General features: G+C 38.4%; 2 protein-coding genes across 2 annotated transcripts; both read left to right on the top strand.

Annotated features, from left to right (window-relative positions):
- The first annotated feature begins 7,908 nt into the window (after positions 1-7,908).
- Positions 7,909-8,912, top strand: LOC148728839 (uncharacterized). The gene is made up of 3 exons (XM_088725500.1): positions 7,909-8,096; positions 8,198-8,318; positions 8,638-8,912. The coding sequence occupies exons 1-3, from the start codon at positions 7,926-7,928 to the stop codon at positions 8,679-8,681; spliced, it is 336 nt and encodes a 111-aa protein (XP_088581626.1). The 5' UTR covers positions 7,909-7,925; the 3' UTR covers positions 8,682-8,912.
- A 5,052-nt stretch (positions 8,913-13,964) lies between these two features.
- Positions 13,965-20,414, top strand: LOC111341103 (uncharacterized). Its single transcript, XM_088725269.1, has 7 exons — positions 13,965-14,636; positions 14,759-14,879; positions 17,188-17,310; positions 18,224-18,346; positions 18,461-18,497; positions 18,712-18,838; positions 19,566-20,414. Exons 1-7 carry the CDS (start codon positions 14,295-14,297, stop codon positions 20,076-20,078), a joined length of 1,386 nt encoding a protein of 461 aa, XP_088581395.1. The 5' UTR covers positions 13,965-14,294; the 3' UTR covers positions 20,079-20,414.
- The last annotated feature ends 94 nt before the right edge of the window (positions 20,415-20,508 follow it).

Here is a 20,508-nt window from a genome sequence, read left to right on the forward strand (position 1 = left end):
CAACTAATATAAAACAGTATTTGGAACTCGAGCTAAGATTATCATGATAACATTCGCATACGTCAATGGAAATAATCAGAGACAAATCTAGTTATGGAGGGTATCACAACTATAACGAAACTATCTATGTGAACATGCTGAAGTTAGTAACAGTCTACAGAGCAAAACATGTTTAGAACCACCAGAAACAATGTACAAATCATTTAAAACGATGCTAGGTAATTAGAATATCACTGACAATTCTCTTTATGAGATCAACGAGAGTTTACCTAAGATAAAAAAAAGACAAACCTCGAACAGTACAGACTTAAGGTGGCTCAATAGAGTTTTTTGGCCGGGCGAAGAATGGGTACGAAAATAGCGCGCGCTTTTAAATGGCATCAAATATGTAAACAAACATGGCGGCTTCGCGCGAGTGCACAATTTTTGTCACATAATCGCGAAGTTTACTTGACGAGAGTGAAACGGCATCGATACTTTCCAGTAAATGAGCACAATATTGACAGTGAAAGACCAGAAGTTTACACAACGCCTACACAACATCCGTAATGCGTCGGGTCGCTTTCGGAAAGTGGAAGCGATCGAAACCAGAAAAGAAACAAAAATAAAAAGGTTACACGGAGGGTTCAAAACGTGGAATGCCAAAAGGAAGCTCCAGTATGATAACATATCCATGGAAAACGAACCCCCAGCAAAACGAATGACGCGAGCACGTGAGGTCAGTACATTTTTCTTTATACGGAAGTCTTAATTTTTGGTAAGATTTTCCTGTCAAGCTTGTCCTAATTATCGGCCTACCTGTTCTGTTGACTCCAACCCTGATTCCCATCAGCAGAATAAAGCTAAGAGGAAGGCGAACCTGCCACAAGGATCCAGACTGGTGGACTTAGAAACCCTTACAGATGGTCTGAAGGAATGTTTATTTTGTCATTACGGTAAATTCTCACTATTTTTAACTGCACTATAGCATATTTTAAACCATTATCATATAAAACAACATAACAAATATTGTGGAGTCTTTTTTCCCTGTTAGTTTACAGTGTATTTTACAATATTTCTAGGCCCTTTGTCTCTTGGCAATGTTATTGAAGAACAGCACAGTGGCTTGGCAAGCACGTTTACTGTTATATGAAGCCAATGCAATGGGGGAAACACCATTAAAACATCAAAAGAGCAGATCTGGTGCACGCGGTCCACTGACCTTTGATGTGAACACGAGAGCTGCCCTTGGCTGTTTACACACCGGAGTGGGCAACACCCATTTAAACAATTTACTTTCAATCCTCAATGTGCCTGCACTGAACTCATCGACTTTTAAAAATCGGGAAAGGGAAGCTGGAAAGGCAATAGAGCTAGTAGCAAAAAATAGTTGCCAGCAATTCCTAAACCTTGAACGAGAGAAGGCAATTGAAAATGGTAACAAGCCTGACCAGAACAATTAGGTACCTATTGCCTGTTCTTATGACAAGGGGTGGCAGAAACGGGGGCGAGGTTTCAACTCTAAGACCGGACTTGCTGCAGTCATGGGCCTTTCAACTGGTAAGGTCCTTGACTACACAACAAAAACTAAAATGTGCCACTCCTGTGACGAAGCTAAAAAGGCAGGAAAACAACCAAATGACCATGACTGTAGAAAAAATCATTCAGGCTCTTCAAAGTCAATGGAGCCTTTAGCTGCAGTTGAACTTTTCAATAAGGTAACTAAATCAAATGTCAAATTTTCAATTTACACCGGGGATGATGATTCAATGACTGAATCTCACCTAGAGCAAAAGGTACCCTATGGTGTGGAAAAATGAAGTGATACAGTTCACATAAAAAGATCCCTTACAACACGCCTATACAACTTGAGCCAACGAAGTAAGTTCCCCAACAGTTCAGTGTTGTCACAGAAAGTCATAAATTACCTTGTCAAATCCTTTACATACTGTATTGCACAAAATAAGGGGGATGCTACAAACATGAAATCTGCAATTCAAAGCATTGTGCCTCATGCATTTGGTGACCACACTGGTTGTAGAGAAACATGGTGTAGATACAAGAAAGACCCTTCTCATTATTGTCACAGAGATCTTCCCTATGGCAAAGACCTCCAAGGAGATAGCATTCAATCAGCCCTGAAATCTCTCTTTGATGAATATAGCACAGACATTGTTATAAACAAACTTGCACCTGCAGCAAATTCTCAACGTAACGAGTCTCTGAACAGTGTGGTGGGCTCGAAGAACCCCAAAATTCGCTTTTACGGGGGAAGTGAAAGCAATGATTATAGTGTCCTGCATTGTCTCTCAAGTAAATTTAGGTTACAGGTAACTTCCTCAAACTCTAGCGTCACTTAACATAGAGCCAGGTCTTTTCTGTGTAGACCATAATACGAAAATGGACATGAAAAGTTCGAAGGACAAACAAAGGAAATCAACAGTTGCATTCAAACGACGTCGATCACAATTACACAAACACCAGATTTCAGAAACCTCGAAAAACGAGGGTAAAGAAGGTACCATGTATGAAAGTGGCATTGGCCTGAACCTGAACTCTTCTGCGACAACATTGGAGTTGAACAATTCTGAACTTTCAATCACTGATCTTTATGATATAACCGCTGCTGTCACGAAACAACAAGAACAGTACGAAAATGCAGTTCCGAAATACACCTCGAGACCCACAGTTCAAAAGGAAAAATTTGATGACAGTAAATTTTATCACTTTGTTTTATTTGACATCGAGACAAATTCAACGGGAAAATAAGCAGAAGTATGTCAGGTCGCTGCCGTGGATAGGTCAGCTAAACAATTCTCATGCAACATTCTACCAACCAGAGACATAGATTCTCACGCGTCAAAGGTCAACAAACTTACAGTTAAAACTGTCAATGGAATCCGCCGACTTTTCAAAGATAATCGACTAGTAGAAGCCTTTGAGTTATCGCAAGTACTTAGGCAGTTCTTAACTTTTTTGAGGGCCAGAATAGATTCAGCTTCAACACGATCCACAAAGCCTGTTTGCACAATCTTGGCTGGACACAACGCCGCCACATTTGATATTCCAATACTTCGAAACGGTGGCGAAAATTTTATCGCGGAGCTCAGTTCCATCAGTTCCATCCGGTTTGCAGACACTCTGACACTGATGAAATCACTCATCAAAAACAAGTACTCTTCTATCCAAAACGCAGAAGGTAAATTTCCAAAGCCTGGGCAGAGTTCTGTTTACGAACATTTATTTCAAACCACCTTTGATGCCCACGACGCCCTAGAGGACGTGATCGCTCTTCGAAGAATCTTGCTTTCGCCTAGGTTGGCTTTGTCTGATGAAATGCTGGTGAACAGAAGTTCTGTAATCTCTGTCAAGGACGCCGCCGAAGACCTGAAATATCTTGACAACCGTCATTAGAGACTCTTGTCTTTTCGAGGAAAGCTGTACAACCCAGGTCATGCGGATAGCCCAATAAAGCAAAGCATTGCCGAAAAAATTGCTGGCAGTGGCTTAAGATATGAGGATTTAAATAATTTGTACCAACGATTTGGACGGAAAGGTCTTGTGTGTATTTTGACGAGACCGCCATTGTCCAGTCGCTCATCGCTTCCAAGGGTCACAAACACGACGAGAATAGTCTCCGCAATTTTGAAACACTTCGAAGAGATTTCCAAGGATTCTGCGGCATAGTAAATTAAGGTATGTTCTCAACTGACTTTCAGGTCAAAAGCAGTTTGTACAAAAACGTCAAAGATAATGACCGCCCGTGTTTACACACTTGTTCTCGACAAAACCGCGTGGTTCGAAAGTTCGCGCATGCTCAAATAGCGATCTTGGCGAGTTCCTATTCTGATCACGTGGTTGTCATTGAGGTGAGAAAATAGAAAGTTCCCCCTCAGATTTCTCGTATTTCCTTCGGTGAAATTCCTTAAAATTTGGCAGAGATGTTATACCCTTTTAGCTTTCCTTGCTGTGAATCTATCAGAAAAATTTGTAGGACAAGTTTTTCGCTCAGCCAAAAAACAACAAAAATGTTAAAAGCGAAAAAACTACCTTGACAACCCCTATTTGTTTCGATTTCAAAAGTTTCGTCTTGTCAGACTCTACCCGGTCGGAGAATAATAGAAAATTTTACCGAAGGAAATTGAAGAAAATTGAAATCAAAGTCAAACAGACGTCAAAAAATGGCGATATTTCAGTAGTTTTAATTTGGGACTAAAAGCCTTGACTTCAGAGGTGACTGTTGTACAGCAAATTTAGGCCCTTGTTTTTATGTTTCAGTAGCTTTGATTTGAAAAATAGCAAAAACAACGAGAAAAATTAACTTTCGATTGATGTCACTGGCGCGCGCTTCGTGATCTTGCATAACCCTATTGAGCCACCTTAAAGGCCCATTCCAACCGAGATGCCTTGCGCGCCCGGATCATTTTTCATATATGAAAAATACGCTATTTTCCTCGTAGTTGCGGAATCGCTTTGATATCCTCTTCCATCTTACTAATTAGGGCTTTCAAAGTTCCATCTTGAATCATGTGCGAACAACAAACTATTGTAGTATCCATATCAGTAAATGGTTTTTAATTCTTACATGTATGACGGTGAAAAACGTCATTTGAAAAGTTGATGCCGCCGAAGAAGCGGTCTAGAGGAAGGTCGAGTCTGCCCGGCTCGGCAAAGGTTATTCGACCTCGAGAGTCTGTGTATGATTTATGGAGGGCAAGGAAAACAACAATGGGTTTCGGTAACGCTACAGACAGTGCTTTTGCAGAAATGTTATTGCATTGTTCCTACGAAGGAACTAGAGACTCCGGGGAGATTTTTTCGAGATGAGAATAATTATTTGACTGATTTTTACTTGAGATCCTGAGATATGTATGCAAGCGATCTCATTTGCACAAGTCATTATTCTATAATTGAAATGCGTAAAGTAAATCAGTTTTGGCCAATATTGATTATTTGGTTGTATTGAAGCCGAACAATTTCCTTCAACATCAAGTAAGCTTTGTACAGGTTATATACACAGACCCGATTTACGATTTTTCAGTCTCAAATATTTGGCTGCAAATTTGCTTACTGTGTTCTTCACCAAATCTATTTTTTTCTTTTTAATAGTGTTTGTGAAGGACTATCAGAGTTCGCCATTTAATAATAGGGCGATTCCAAAACAAAAACAAACGACTGCAAAGGACCTCGGATGGAAATGGGCCTTTCAGATTAAACCATCTAAATCTAATGAATTTTGAGAAATAGTCTTGGTTCGATTAGTGGTGTTAATAATGACACATGGGGTGTTTACGTTAGGAGGTGTTCTAGAGTTATAAGTATTCAAATCCAGTGTTTACCGCAACTTTGGATGGGACCCGGTGAAGGCAGCGATGTTAGTTTGTTTTTTTATTTATTTTTTTTTTCACGTTGTACTTTTATTTAAATTATCATAGGTACTTTATTTAAGACACGTCTTTGCAAGTGTAGCCAATATGAAGTCGGGACTTCCTGGAAATGGAGATTCAGTAGTACGGTGAATAAAAGTGACTTTTTAGCAGTAAGAGTATTGAATTTAGTCTTAGCAAATCCAACTATTGTTTTGTAAATACATACATTGCTTTTCAAAAATCAAAAGAAGGGACTAAATTAAAACCCGTATAGGGAAAAAAAGATATGAAGCAACGGTCGAACACGTTTTAAAATGCATCCCTTTGAGCATAACTGCCCCCGATTCTCATACTCAATGTGAGACCTTGCGCTTCGATCTCTCAGAGCTAAAAAAACGATAAAAAAGATCTCATCCATCTCAAGCGTATTGATATTAGCTAATTGAAAGTGCAAAATCGACTTTCCCAAGTTACACGTCTTGTTGATGAACTGGCTGTCGAGACGGCGTATATATGTATATGTAAAAAAAATAAAAAATAAAAAAACAACGAAATGCTTGAGTTAAATAAGCTGTAGATATCGATTATGTTATTATACTCATGTACATTTTAAGCACTTTTCTGTTTAAAGTTCTTCTTGTTTTTAGGAAAATGTGTAAAAAATTCTTTTTCAAGTTCGACGGTTAAAACAGATGAATTTCTAAGATAGTGGATATAACGAATTTCTGTAAGACTGAGAGGTACTCAAATTGAATTTACACAAAGTGTGTTACACCTGAAAAACTGTTTTTTGTAGCTAAGTCAACAACGCCAGGAGGTCTTTCACAAGAAGGTTCAATATGTTTCTATATATATATATTTTTCTTCCCCCATATTTAAGTATGAAGCTGTGTAGTTGATTTGAATACATAAAGATTTTGAAAATGTTGCTAACTTCATTTAAGCGTGAAAATGAATTTCGCGTGCTTTGGGTATAAACTTTATTGGTGCATTGGGGACTTATATGTATTTTTTTCCGAGACTATATTGCTAATGGGAAACAATTCAAATATTAAGATAGCCCAACGGGTTTCCAATTGAACACAGTTTCCAAGTCACACAAAGAAAAAACAGTTTCAAAGTCACATAAACAGAGAACCCTTGCCGGTGTTTCACTCTGGGGTTATCCTTGCAACAGCGTGTTTAATTAGCTAAGGAAACAACGCATGCAAAATAAGTTATTTCGCAAAGAAAATTACATTTTGTTTTCTTTCCGTAAACAGGATCATTTTTAATGTGCATGGTTTGTAAGGAGAGTCCTGAGAACTCTGACATCGTTGAACTGCTTTTTCATTGATTAAAAGACGCTATTGATTTGCATCATTTCATTTGTGCGACCGAGGCTAGGAAAGTTCTCGAAAACGTGAGCTGCAAGAGCTTTAGATGCGTACAGTCAAGACACCCAATTCTCTTTTTTAACTTTAAATTAGCGAGCCCCTTACGGCATCAGCGATGTTTTTCGTTTGGATCTGTTTTTTGCTGGTCAAGGCTGTGTGTTCACAAGGTTAGTGAAAGTCCTCGTCCTCTTTTGCGATCTGTTCTTTAATTCTTATGCTATTTAATTGTGTTGAGGTGCTTTTACTGTAAGAACAGATTTGATGGTCACCACCTTGAGGTCTTGAACTATGTGTGAGGTGGCCTTCAATTTTTTTAATGGAAACTATACACACAACTCATCTTTCTCCCTGCTTTTCAGGGTTATTTCATTGCTTTCCTGTTTTCCTTTTTTTTTTTTTGCTATCCATAGACGCGTCGTAGAAGGGAAATTATTGATCAAGATTTAAGAAAAAGCTTGCGGGAATGCATAAACATTATTAAGTAAGCAGTTACTCTTTGTAAGACTTGATCGCACCCTCTCACCACATGAGCGGTTCATCATGAAAAACAAACTAAAATATAAAAAAAAATTGAATCAGTTTGAATTCATAGTCATGGTCAAGCAAGAGGCAAAAGATTTTTAAAGCTGGTGTCACGGATTGTGTATTGATTTGAGAAAAGCAGTATAAGATGAAGCGTTGTTTAATTGTGTTTTAAGCCTCAATAATGTTCATTATTGTTCATATCATTATAAATTGGGGAATTCCTTGGTCACAAAAATTGCGAAATGTCTAGCCTATGTCAACAACCTCCAAACAATTCATGAACTCGAGGGCGTTGACAAGATGAAATGCAAAAATTTGAAATTGATATTTACCATGAACTGAGACTTATGACAAAAGAAAACTACGCGCAGAGGGAAATGCAAAACCCCTGCTTCCTTTTCTGTATTTGTGAATTTTTGAAAAAAGTCAGATTACCTCCGAGTTTAAATTCCAATAAGATATTCCGCAGTATTCATTCTTTACCATTCTTTAGGCAATCGATTTGAGTTTGATCATTCTCGTCCCTGCTGTTGTTTGTTTTGCCTTCTAATTTTTTTCTTCACTCTTTCACTTACGTTAACACATTATCACGACAGTGTGTGAGAATTTCAGAGAGGGTGGTCTACTTTCATTAGAAAAGTTTCATTACTTGGATGTACCTCGAATTAACGTCATTATGGCATACGACGATTTTGAATGTACTTTAAAATGCCTCAACCATCCTCTCTGTATGTTTGTGAACTTTGCCACCGAAGAAAAACTGTGGTGTGAGTTGCTGTTGTCGGATAAGGGGAATAACACAGAGAAGTATTACCAAAACAAGAGTTCACATCACTACGACTTCGAAGTAAGAAATCACTTCGAAATCAAAATCGTTTTTTTTCTTCTTTATATTTCTTATTAACGAACTGAGTTTCTTTAATTTTTTTTTCCCTTTTGTATTTTCAGAAGTCGCCTTGTTCCATTGAACGATGTCAGAACGGAAGAACCTGTGTGCTAACAAAACGCACTTATAGATTGTTTGAGTGCCCCTGTGAAAACGGTTTCTCTAGAGAAAATTGTGGAGAATGTAGGTTAGAATTCTGACATTCAAGATGAAGGTTTCAAACATTTTAGTGTCTGAAAGGTTTTGGAGCATTCGTCTTAACTTTGATGTTTATTATTTTTGTTATGTTTCCCGTAGTTCATATCTTCATGATTGCGATACGTGAATATAACGTGCGATTTTATGATTATATGGCTCCGTATTGTGGTGATGGTTTTAGCACTTATTCTGTGAGTCACTTTACTCAGTGTTCAGATATTAATGAAAGCAGCAATGGTGACCATATTTCTGACGTGAATGCCAACTGTTAAAACACAAATAGTTCTTATAATTGTTCTTGTAGGGAGGGATACATTAGAGACGGACGCTCTTGTTCAGGTAAATTGAGGTTGCAATTAACACTGCAACCTTGTTGACATTGGAATAAAGCATCGTTCCTAATTAACTCGCGTTTATCACTTGTCTGAGCAGGTATTTATAAGTGCAGCCATGCACACTAAAACACTATTCTCAGGCCAAACTAAAAACGATTTGTCTGGTCAGACTCCAAAATGAAGATTTTTGATTGAATGCTATGTCAGGGGACAAAATGTATAGATAGGTGTTTAAAATTGTGTATTTCAGTGCCTTACAAAGCGAAGCGAACGATATCATGTATTTGGTGGCCTGATAGACCGTTTGAACGAGGGTCTCTGTTTTGCATTTAGAGCTCGCTCTTTCTGGAAAAATAAAGACCCCTACCATGCACTAGCAGTGCCTGTAGTTGTATATCAACGCATCACAAATCTTAGCAAAGTGTCACGAATAGGCCGTCTCTTGCTCATCAGAATCAAGTGAATGATTGTTGTCAGTAGAATGTTCTTATTCCAGTTCGTGTCAAATGATCGGTTGGTTTTGCCGTGATGTTATTGGCTGTAAGACTCAAGTGGCGTAAGTCGGTCGTGATTGGTCTGTTTCGATCTGTCGGTAAAGTTAGGTCGTTCTTTTTCGGTCGTTTGTGATGTTTATGTCGTGAATGAGTCGTTTGTATGGAGCGGGTAGTTGTTGACATCTGTTTAGGGGAGTCTGTTCTAAGTTAGTAAACCAGCTTTCCAGAGTCAGTCCTTGAAAATAGTCAGTGCTGTAGGTTAGGCATTGCGCAGAGTCACAGTCACTGTTGTGGTTGGTAAGTCGATGGTGTTCAGCAATGTGATTGCTGACATCACCTTTCCTCGTCGCCCGTCTGTGTTCAGTCAGTCTTGTTGTGAGGTTTCTGCCAGTCTCACCGATGTAGGAGGCTTGGCAGTCGAAACAATTGATCTTATAAATCGTTCCCTGTCTGTTCCTCTGTTCGTCTTTGTCTTTAACGTTGCTTAGTAACTGACGTAGTGCGGTGATGGGTTTGTGGGCGACGCGGATATTGAAGGGTAGTAAGATGCGCGAGATGTTTTCAGACATGCCTTTTATGTACGGTATGGTTGCTGTAGTCGTAGGGGTTGCGGTGTCGTTTGTTTCGGTAGTGGTAGTGGGTCGGTGGGTGTTTCGTCGGATGAAGTCGTTGTTGTAGTTGTTCTTCGTAAAAACACGGTGAAGGTATTTGTTTTCGTCGGATAAGCTGTCTGTCAAGTCGCATACTAGTTGTGCGCGTCGTGTTGGAGTCCTGATAGTTGTGGCTTTGTGTGATGTAGGGTTTTAGGATGACTCGTCTAGTAATCTGTCTGTGTGTGTCGGTTTGCTGTAAACTGTCGTCCGATACAATGAAATATATGAAGCTCATATATTTTGAACTGCGGTATTAGATACGTATGATGCATTATCCTCGCAGTAGATATTTATCACTTTCACGGGTTTATTACGAATCAACTTAACGGCCTGCTCCCAGTTGGCTTGTTAGCTCAATTGGTAGAGCGCTGCACTAGTATCGCAGAGGTCAGTGGTTCGTGTCCCGTACAGGTCTGAATTTTTTCAGGTCTGATTTTCGCTATTGCTTAAATAGCGCTATCTACTGCGAGGATCGTGCATCATACGTGTCGTCCGTAATGAGTTGTCGTTGTGGCTTACCAGGCAGTCTAGAAAAGGAAGTTTGCTATTTTCTTCGACTTCTCAGGCCAGCTAGTTTATGCTGGTCACTCTCTACGATTTGTTTAAACAGACTGCTACATAATTCCTTATGTCTATGGAAGAGCGTTTTTAAACCCGCATCTTCCAGGGCCTCGCTATACGAAACCTCTGGGAATAGGATCCTTAAGACTCTTTTCTGAACTCTCTCTATTTGGTCGGACAAATAGGCTGGCAAACTAGTATCGAAGGCCTGACATGCATATTCCATAGCGGAACGTATGCACGCACAATAAAATAAGATTAGAGACTTACGGTCTATGCCAGCACGCTTGAGTTGCTTAAGCAAGTAAATTCGTCGAGATGCTTTCATAGTAATATATCTACACGATCGTTCCATTTAAGGTCATTCCTTACAGTGACGCCTAATATCTTAGCTGATTTCACAATCTAAAAAGCATTACCGTTAGCCTCAAGAGAAACAGTGTCCAAGTTATTTTTCCTTCGAAAGTCTATTCCGTGTTCCTTGCACTAAAGTGAGTTCAGTTTGAATTTGTTGTCGTTAGACCATCAAAGGACACCATGTACTGTTTCTTTGAGCACTGAAGCACCAAACTTTGGGAGAATTTCCGAGACCGTGGTGTCGTCGGCGAATTTCCACATGGAAGAGAGGGTGTTGCTCGTTGTGAGGTCGTTGTTCATAGCCAAAAGGAACCATGGGCCAATCCGGGTTCCCTGTGGGATTCCAGCCAGGACTGGTTTGAAATCCGAGAAGCAATCAGATTTCAGCTTCACACGTTGATATCTGCTTCGTAAAAAGTCCGCCACCCAGTTGACAACGGTCGGTTTTACTCGTAGGTTACATAGCTTGGCGATCCGTAAACTGTGGTCTACAAGATCAAAGGCTTCCTTGTAGTCCAGGAGTGCTACTCTATCATGAGCGCCAGTCCCGTCAGTGACTTCAGACCAGTGATGCAGCATGTAGATGAGTGCAGACGTAGTGCTTGAATCAGGAACAAAACCAAACTGGTTAGGGTCCATATACTTGAGCATCAAGGGTTTGAGAGCTTAGTCGATAACAAACCCCTCCAGAACTTTGGACAATGTGGATGTTAAAGATATGGGTCTCAGGCCTTTGTTAAAGTCTTCAATAGATGCACCCTTTGGAACAGGTGGAACATCCGTTAGTTTCCATATAAGTGGGACTTCGGATTCTCGGAATGATTGATTTAACACCTCGGTTAAAGCTGGAGCTAATATATCAGAAAATCCTTTCAACACCCAGTTTGGCTGGTTGTCAGGCCCCCCTGCTCTAAACGCACTAATCTTGCTTAGGTGTGCTGCAACAGAATCGACTGTCACTTGAATAGGCTCGTCATCTTCGCATAAGACCATGACGTGCATAACTGAAAAAATCCTCGTTGATTTTATCTGCAAGGTCTCGGTCAGTGCAGTCCGTGTGTATTCTTAAAATGGACCTTATGTCTTTCCGTGCACTATCACCATTTCCACAGAGCCGTTTAACTTCACGCCACCAATCGCAGGGGCGCGTGTACGTCCTTTGAGTCACGCACCTTGTTCGACAACATATCTTCGCCTTCTGGAAGCTAAGATTTAAGGATGAAATGAACTTTACAAGCCTTATGAACTTCTAAAACTACATGAGGTAATCAGAAAGAATTTCTCCGACAAAAGTTATAAACTATGCGGAGAGTACAGGCTATCCTTTATTAACTTATAGGGTTGGCTAACACTAAGGTAATTAATTGACGGATGAAGGTCAGGTACCACTCTTGTACACACACTTACATAAAACAGATAAGCAGAAAAGTAAAATGAAGTCTACAATTACTGAATATTTCTCAATAAGAATGGACCGATACTTTTTCTTTAGAAGCTCGAGAGGGAGGGGTATAAGCACTCCAAGGTGAAGGGTAGTTATAGCAGATAGCTTGAAAAAATGCAAGTCTTTGATTTAAAGGACTTGAGTGTTCCGTAAACCTGGAGAAGGTTATTACTCTTATAGCTTTATTATCTAACGTACTATTGTAAGTACAAATTACAACATTGACTGATAGTAGGCATTACCTCAAGCAATGATTTCAAAATGGCTCTTCGAAAGTATAATGCAGGATCCATTAGGAAATAGCAAAGCTTAGAGAGAATCTCTATACTTCTCTTAATGTTTACAAATAACAAGATTTGAAGTTTCATTATTTGATAGAAGCTTGTTTGCAGATGGCCAAGTATGGACTTTATCACGTTCGCAAATAACTTCACTTTCAAGTATATTAATGTTTAATTTTAAGAAATAATTTGCTTCATCTGCGAATGAGTGAAACTCTATATTCATGGTCTGTGGCTCTTACCAACCCACTCACTTATTATGCAAACGTTTTTTCCCCAACTTGAATTGACCATAAAATTATTTTAGTTTTGAAGAGAGTGTGGAGGTAAAATTTTCCTTAACAGCTGTACATTAATTATTCAAAATAATAGTGCTGAATGCATTTAAATTCTTAAACGCAGTTGAACAATGTGGGAGACTCTTACAATATTGTGTTTGATTAGTGAAGTTAACAACGCCAGGGGCCTTTCGCAAGAAGGCTAAATTGCTTTCTAGCTATAGCCGCTTATGAATATGACAGATAGGTTTGCCATCTGTTAGCTGCTTTTTGGATTTTGCAATCATCAGGTTTTCATTTTGTACAAATGCATTTTGGCGTCTTTTGAACGTCACCTTTATTTTATGCAATCGGTATATTTTTTCTTCTAATACTATGTCAGCTGATTAAAAACACATCAACTCAAAAGAGTCAAAGATATTTTAATAAAGTCGCGTAAACGAAAATTATGCCTTAGGGATTCACTTCGGGGGTTTACCTTACACAAACAATGGGTGCAATAAGTTACGCTGGTAACACACAATAGGTTCCATCACCAGAAAGAAAAACTACCTCTTGTTTACTTTCTGAAAACAAGACTTGTTAACTGTGTGTGGATAACATAGAGGGTCCTGAGGGCTCTAATATCCTTCAGTCGGTTTAGTAAGTCATTGATTTGCACATTTTGTTGGTGCGACAATCGAAAGGAGTCACTGGAAAAATCAAATGAGATTGTTTTTGCCTTAGTTTATTATTAAGGCACAGAGGTAACGGCCGCTATCAGTTTACTTCAAGCTATGTCTTTCCATTTGAATTGTTTATTAGTGGGGCTCTGCTCAGTGATACTCAGGACTGTTTGTTTACAAGGTAAGTGAAGTCCTCGTTTTAAGATATCAGGGATGACGCTGATTTTTTTCCTACTCGTAAGATATGAGGGTACTTAGTCTTGCATTCATTGTGGAGGTCTAAAATTAAATGTAATTTTTAATCCTCTGAATTCCGTATTGAATTTCGCCGTTCTCAACACGCTTCTTTTGGAACAACAGCTGTGAGAGTTAAAGGTCGCGGAACTATTATATTTATGCTCTCTTTTTACCATGCTAATTCTCTGTCCTCAATAATCTAAGGACTTAAATTGCGTGTACGCTAGCTTTAAATTCTTCTAGGTAGAAAAATACAATAACATTGATAAACAGATATGTTCAAATTCATGTCGAGCCTTTCTCAATGGCCTCCTTACACTCGACATGAATTTAAATTGAGGGCGCTGATGAGTTAAGACAAAAGGAACATATATTGTATGTAGGCATACGTGCTTTCTTGTCTTTCTTTTTTCTGGCTTTAAACTAAAATTCCTTCAACCTTGTTAATCCAAAAGTTAACTCAAAGAATGCTGAAAGTTGCTTTTCATAGACTGAACATAGATGCCGCTGCTTTGGGGCACATTAGTTTTTTTTTTTTTTTTTTTTTATCAATAGTTTTCGAATTTAGCTTGCGTTTTCGATTTAAAATTTTCCTATTTTTTAAAATATATCAGGGCATTTAACGATGTCGGATCAGATTTATAAAAAAACATTTGATGAAATTTTGTCACTTTTCATTTTTCTTTCTTGTGGTTTTCTCCTGTTTTTATTTTCTTCTTTATTCTTTCGCGTATAATATATATTTAGCAGCATCTGCGAAGTCCAGAGATGGTCTACTTTCATTGGACAAGTTTCATTATCTGGATGTGGCCCAAATTGACGTTATCATGGTGTACGACGATCTTGAATGCATTTTTGAATGCCTCAACCATCCTCTCTGTATGTCTGTGAACCTGGGCGCTGAAGAAAAATTGTGGTGCGAGTTGCTGCCTTCTGACAAGGAGAACAACACAAAGAAGTATTACCAAAAGAAGAGTTCACATCACTATTACTTTGAAGTAAGAAACCAATGCCAAAATTAATCTCGTTCATTCATTTTTGTATTTCTTTGTTCTCTTGCTGTCATCGAGGAATTTTTTTATTATTTTTTTCATTATCGTCATTATTTTTTTACCATCAGAAGTTGCCTTGCTCCTCTAGACGATGTCAAAACAGAGGAACTTGTCTTCATACGAAGAGAAATTACAAATTGTTTGAATGCCTCTGTGAAAACGGTTTCTCTGGAGAATATTGTGAAAAAGGTAGGTTTGACATCTTAGTTCTTGATGAAGTTGTCAAAAATTTTAGTGTCTGAAAGGTTTTTGCATTTTTGCTTTGATTATCAAGTTCAACAAAAAATTGCGATAGAACATTTCTTAAAATCATTTTAGATTAAATAAAAGGCTACTTAGAGCAATCTCATGGTATGAGATTTTTGCGGCCTTGACGTAACTTGTGATCTGGCTTTCTTTGTAAAGTGTTTTTGATCGTGGGCAACACGTGCTGGCACAATTATCGTGTTTGTAAGCGTTTTGATGGAGAAAAATTGTATTAAATTGCGAATGTGCGAAGAATTAGTTAAGATACCGGCACTGGCTTACATTGTCCTAGCTGGGCTCTTCACGGTTTACCAAAATTAACACTAAACCTCCATCCAACTACCCCTTTTTTCCCAAAAGTCTCGAGAGGCCCCATAGCGAAGTTTTCGTGTTCGTGGGTGGAACAAGATATAAATCAACGAAGTTTCACGTTAACCATTTTGAAGTAAGCTGAAGCTCACTTCATATTCGCGGTGTTTAGGTCTTCACGCACGAATCGTTCATCTTATCGTTACTTTTAGGACTCAGACGTCCATTTCTCTGCAGTCGAGTATTCTGTAGCATATTTCCTTTCCATTTTGGCTCCACAAAGGTATGTTTTGATGAAGTTTCGAATAAAAAAAAAACCATGACGCCTCAAGAGACAGGACGCCATTTTGAATTTGTCCGAGTAGTTCGGCATATCCTCAACTTTGTACCACTCCCCCAAATAAACGTACACCGTGACTTTGAACAGTGAAACTTGTCGGGGAGGGGGAGAAAAAGTGTTTAATCCAGGTTTAATGCATAAATTAATGTCCAACAAAGTGAGTGAATGGTTTTTAATTGAATTTCGCCCCCAAAACCTAAACCCTATTGCATGACTTACGTCATACCATGAGTTAAAAATTGATAAAAGACGACGATTTTAGCTAAACGTCATTATAAAGTCAAAATATGTTTGTGGGTTCCAGTCTATAAATACTGAAAAAAAAATAGCTGATTAAAAGCTGTAACGTGAGAAAAAGATGATTAAAAATATTAAACGCAAAGGCTCGCACATATGGAGTTCTTCTGATATTGAAATTAGGCTTAAGATTCTTGATGAAGAGCATTTCAAATGCTAAACAATCAGATTTTCCCTGGCACTTTCTTAAAACTGAGAATTAGTTTTCTTTTAAGAGGTTGTTGTTACCTTGAGTTTCTAAGAAATGTCTACCGATTGCCGAATTTTTGTTCTCAGCAATGCGTCGATGAAAGTGTCGGATTACAGATGATTTTCACTTGATAATGACGTTTAGCTAACGTCGAAACGTCATCATTATCATCATCATCTTTATCTGCCTTATTTTAACAATTAAAAAATAGAAGAAGAAGCCACTAGGCTTATGGGAGAGTCACCTCACTTACAATAATAAATTAAGAAAAGAAAAAGTGCTGCAAATGTGCGGCTTGGCCAATCCCGTGATTATATAAGCAAAAACTCTTGCAATTTCGCTTTAAAGCTGAGAAAGCTTGACGAACGAGTGACTGAAATAGGGAGAGAGTTCCAAATTTTAGGACCTTGGTAGAGAATTGTAAACTGCTTGACATTTGTACGGCACAAATGCGTTCGATAAGTACTGGCTGTTCTGGTGCCATAGTTGTGAATTTGGGTATTCCTTACAAAAAGATCGAGAAGCAATGGTAGCAATAAGTTATTTATTAAATAAAACATAAATTTAGCGATTTCAAACGTATTGACTTGGAAAATATCTAAAATTCCTAGCTTGGAGAATAAAGGGGCAGAGTGGTCTCGATAGTCTGAGTTGGTGAAAGCCCGCACAGCTCGCCTTTGCAAATAATAAATTATATTTAAGTTAGATACGTATGTGGACGACCAGTCGTCTTTTAGAAATATTTTTGATCTTGAAATGATTTTAAAAAATGTTTTAAGGCAATTTTTTGTTGTTAATATAAATACTTTTCAAAATCACTTCTTGTTCATATTATCAAGTTCATTGTAGAAAAGGTGCAGCTATTCAGTGGATGACACAGACATACACAAAGGACAAGAGCTCCGGACGCTCTCAGAGAGAGACCAAACTACGAACTTTTTATAGGTGTCACCGAATGATAAGACTCGTGGCAGGTTAGACCCTCAAATAAGGTCCTCGGTGACAAACTTCTTCCATACTGTGAGGATAGGAATGTCGATAAGAATGTGATGCTTTCGCGCATGTTCATTGTTTTCGTGAATAAGTTTTTTTTTTTCCTTTTTTTTTACGTTTAGATATTGATGAATGCAACACTGGCGGCCATACTTGTGACGTGAATGCCAACTGTAACAACACAAATGGTTCTTATAATTGTTCCTGTAAGCAGGGATACATAGGAGACGGACGCTCCTGTTCAGGTGTACATTGAAGTTACTTTTAAAATTAACATGATGATCAAACCTTGTGCCTAATTGACTCTTGTGTATCACTTGTTTGAGAACATTTGGCTTTATCTATACATAGTTAATAGTTGGATGAATGCATTTCTGTGTTAAATAAGAGTGGGGCCAAACAAAGTTTGAGTCGAGTGTAGAAGGGCAATTGTAGATCGGAAAATTTGAATAATTATAGGCTGTGAGTCATAGTTCTCTCCATACGATAGGTGTTTCTGTAAGAAGTAAAACAACAAAATGATCGATCTCTTTGCATCCTTAAATTGTTTCCCGCATAACTATTGTCTATTTCTCCTCTGAATATATTTTAGCATTCCATATAATTTGTGTACGTGTATGGTTTGTACTATCGAGTTTTTCTGTTTTTCTAACCATTTTCACTGTATTACTGCAGTAGGGGTGGACTAGAACGGAACATATGCGAACCATGCGAGTAGTCCACTCAATAAATCCCACCCATCCCACCCCAGGGGAAGACATCCATCACACAGTAATCTCCTGCGTGGGAAATTAACGTCTCCTACCCCTAACGCTATAGGAGACGGGACCTCCATTTATTCATCCCTATCCAAGAAGACTAGAATTTCTGACCATTTCTTGATGTTATATAAAGGTAGCATATTCTTCTCAATTATTTTAAGACCTTGAGTGTTGGTCGGGCCGGGGCCTGAACCCTCGACCTGCCACACAACAGTCCAGCGCTCTATCCACTGAGCTAACCGGGAGGCGGAATGAATTCTGATTTCAATTTTAGACAGAATAACAGAATTTCAGACAGAATAACCAGTGCGATTAGATACAAGCCTATTTTCTTTGATAAGTATGGCACTTTTTTGACAACTTCAAAGATGATTAAAAGCAATTTGGCATATTTCAGATATTGACGAGTGTGTCACAGAAAAGGACGAGTGTAGCAATGATGCTGTATGTAACAATACCAAGGGATCGTACAACTGTACATGTAGAACCGGATACTCAGGAGATGGACGGACTTGCAAAGGTAGTGTTAAGAAATTAATTCATAGCTCATAATCTCACAAATGTCGTCACAGTTTGACAGTAGTTCTGATTTATTTTTGCTGTTGTTTTGATTGCCTTTTTTTTTTGTTTTCAGAGAATTCAATTTGCAAAGAAGCTCACCACAACAAGCTGTAAGTTCAAAATAAATTTTTCCTACTTGATTTCACACCACAAGTTGTACTACACGTACCTAAAATAACAAGTTATAATATGAATTTAATTTACCCTTGATAATTCTGCTTTTGTCTATTTGCATTTAGTCTTAACTAGTGAAAACTCAGTATAAGTGTAATATTCAAAACGATGGATTCTACAGTTTTTATCTGAATTATCTTTATGTAATAGATTAAACGAAAGTGGCGTAGTTACTCTTCAAATTGGCTCGGTAACAACTTCCGTTTTCTGTCACGTGGGGGATTTTGGATGTGGAGATGGAGCTTGGACCCTTGTTATGAAGATTGATGGCAGCAAGGTATCCCTTTATTTGAATACTCGATCCATTTGTCTCACTACTAATGACGACACTACTAAAACTTTTAGAAATCGATTGATCTGAGATTTGTGTCATGATCAATACATCTTGATAACCTTGGGATAAAATTTTCATGTTCATAATTTGACCTCCGTTTTAACTTCAGCTAATCTCAGCTAGAATCGTTATTGTTCTTGATTGAGATAACATCTGCTCACAATTTCTTTGGAGCTGGTTGCTCGTTGGGATTGAATGATTCACTTGTTTTTCTCATTAATTCATCAATATATATATATATATTTCCCTCGTATACAGAATTTGTTTAATTGAAATTAGCCTGTCTCCGTAATTGGATCCTCCTTTGTGATCCGCTAAGTTTACTTCGGTCGTGTATCTTTAATGTTTAGCTGGGCTTCATATAGGGTTATAGGCTTCCCTTACCCTGTCACCTTGAAAAGTTTAATTTCCCGGGAGACCACGTCTCCGATCATGTAAATCACATCTTTGATTTCCATGTTGCCAGCATGGTTGTCCTGATAGTGTAGTGGTCATCACACCTGACTAGTAACAGGAGGTAAGTGGGTTCAAATCCCGCTCAGGGCAAAGTTTCTTTTCAACCATTTATTCTATTTAAGTATGATTACTTAGGGGGTCAGGGTTTCCCTCGTATACATAATTTATATATATATATATATATTTTTTTTTTTTTTTGTCTTCTACCGATCAGTTAACTTTTCATTATGACTCCAATTATTGGAGCAACAAGGAAGAGTATAATCTCCCTGGAGGAGTGACTGGGTTTGACTCACTGGAAACCAAATTACCGACCTACTGGAACACATCATTCTCCAAGATCTGTCTCGGTATGAAGATTAACGAAGAACTCAGGTTCATTGTTATCGACAAGATAGCCGATTCCCTCTACGCACTGATCGCTGACGGGCAATACCGTTCCACCCATTTGGGTCCATACAGGTGGAAGTCCCTGATTGGCTCGCAGGGTTACTTACAGCAACACTGTAACAAAGAAGGGTTCAACCTTGTACCGGAGAGTGCATACTGGAAGAATAAAGCTTGTAAAGCAAGAATCGGTATTTTCGCCAACAACCAAAAAAATTGCGGTGATGTTGACTCTAGAATCGGGTTTGGAACAGGAGGGGGTGGAGATAGAAACAACACGTGTGGAAACGATGGTGGCCCGAGACACATTAAAGCCATGGGATACATCTTGGTTCAGTGAAGAGAAAGAAGAGAACATTAACACATTCTTCAACGACAACGATCACATTCACGAACACAATAATATTTAATTGTCTGCACAGCATATAACATGCAACATTGCGGTGAAGCAATTGTGGTGGCAGTCGCTGACTTCGAATTGTGACTCAAGTATCCAGATTCTCCACACTTCATTATAATCGAGACGTAAACTGAAATAAGATTACAAATAATAAAAACGCTGCCTTTACCATCCGGAAAGATAAATATAATTAAGAAAACTAATTTGGTTAACTATTTATGTCCATTGAGTCAATCAATGCGTAACAATTCTTAACACATAATTTTTTAAGTGCAGATTTTCTGAAGTAAAGAAAATTTGGTAAAAACCACAATGAAAGAGATGCTTCCTTGCCATTTCAGTATATGTTGGGTAACATGTGCTCTACAAT

The sequence above is a fragment of the Stylophora pistillata genome, chromosome 6, assembly GCF_964205215.1.
Source record: "Stylophora pistillata chromosome 6, jaStyPist1.2, whole genome shotgun sequence".
Classification (NCBI taxonomy): Eukaryota; Metazoa; Cnidaria; class Anthozoa; order Scleractinia; family Pocilloporidae; genus Stylophora; species Stylophora pistillata.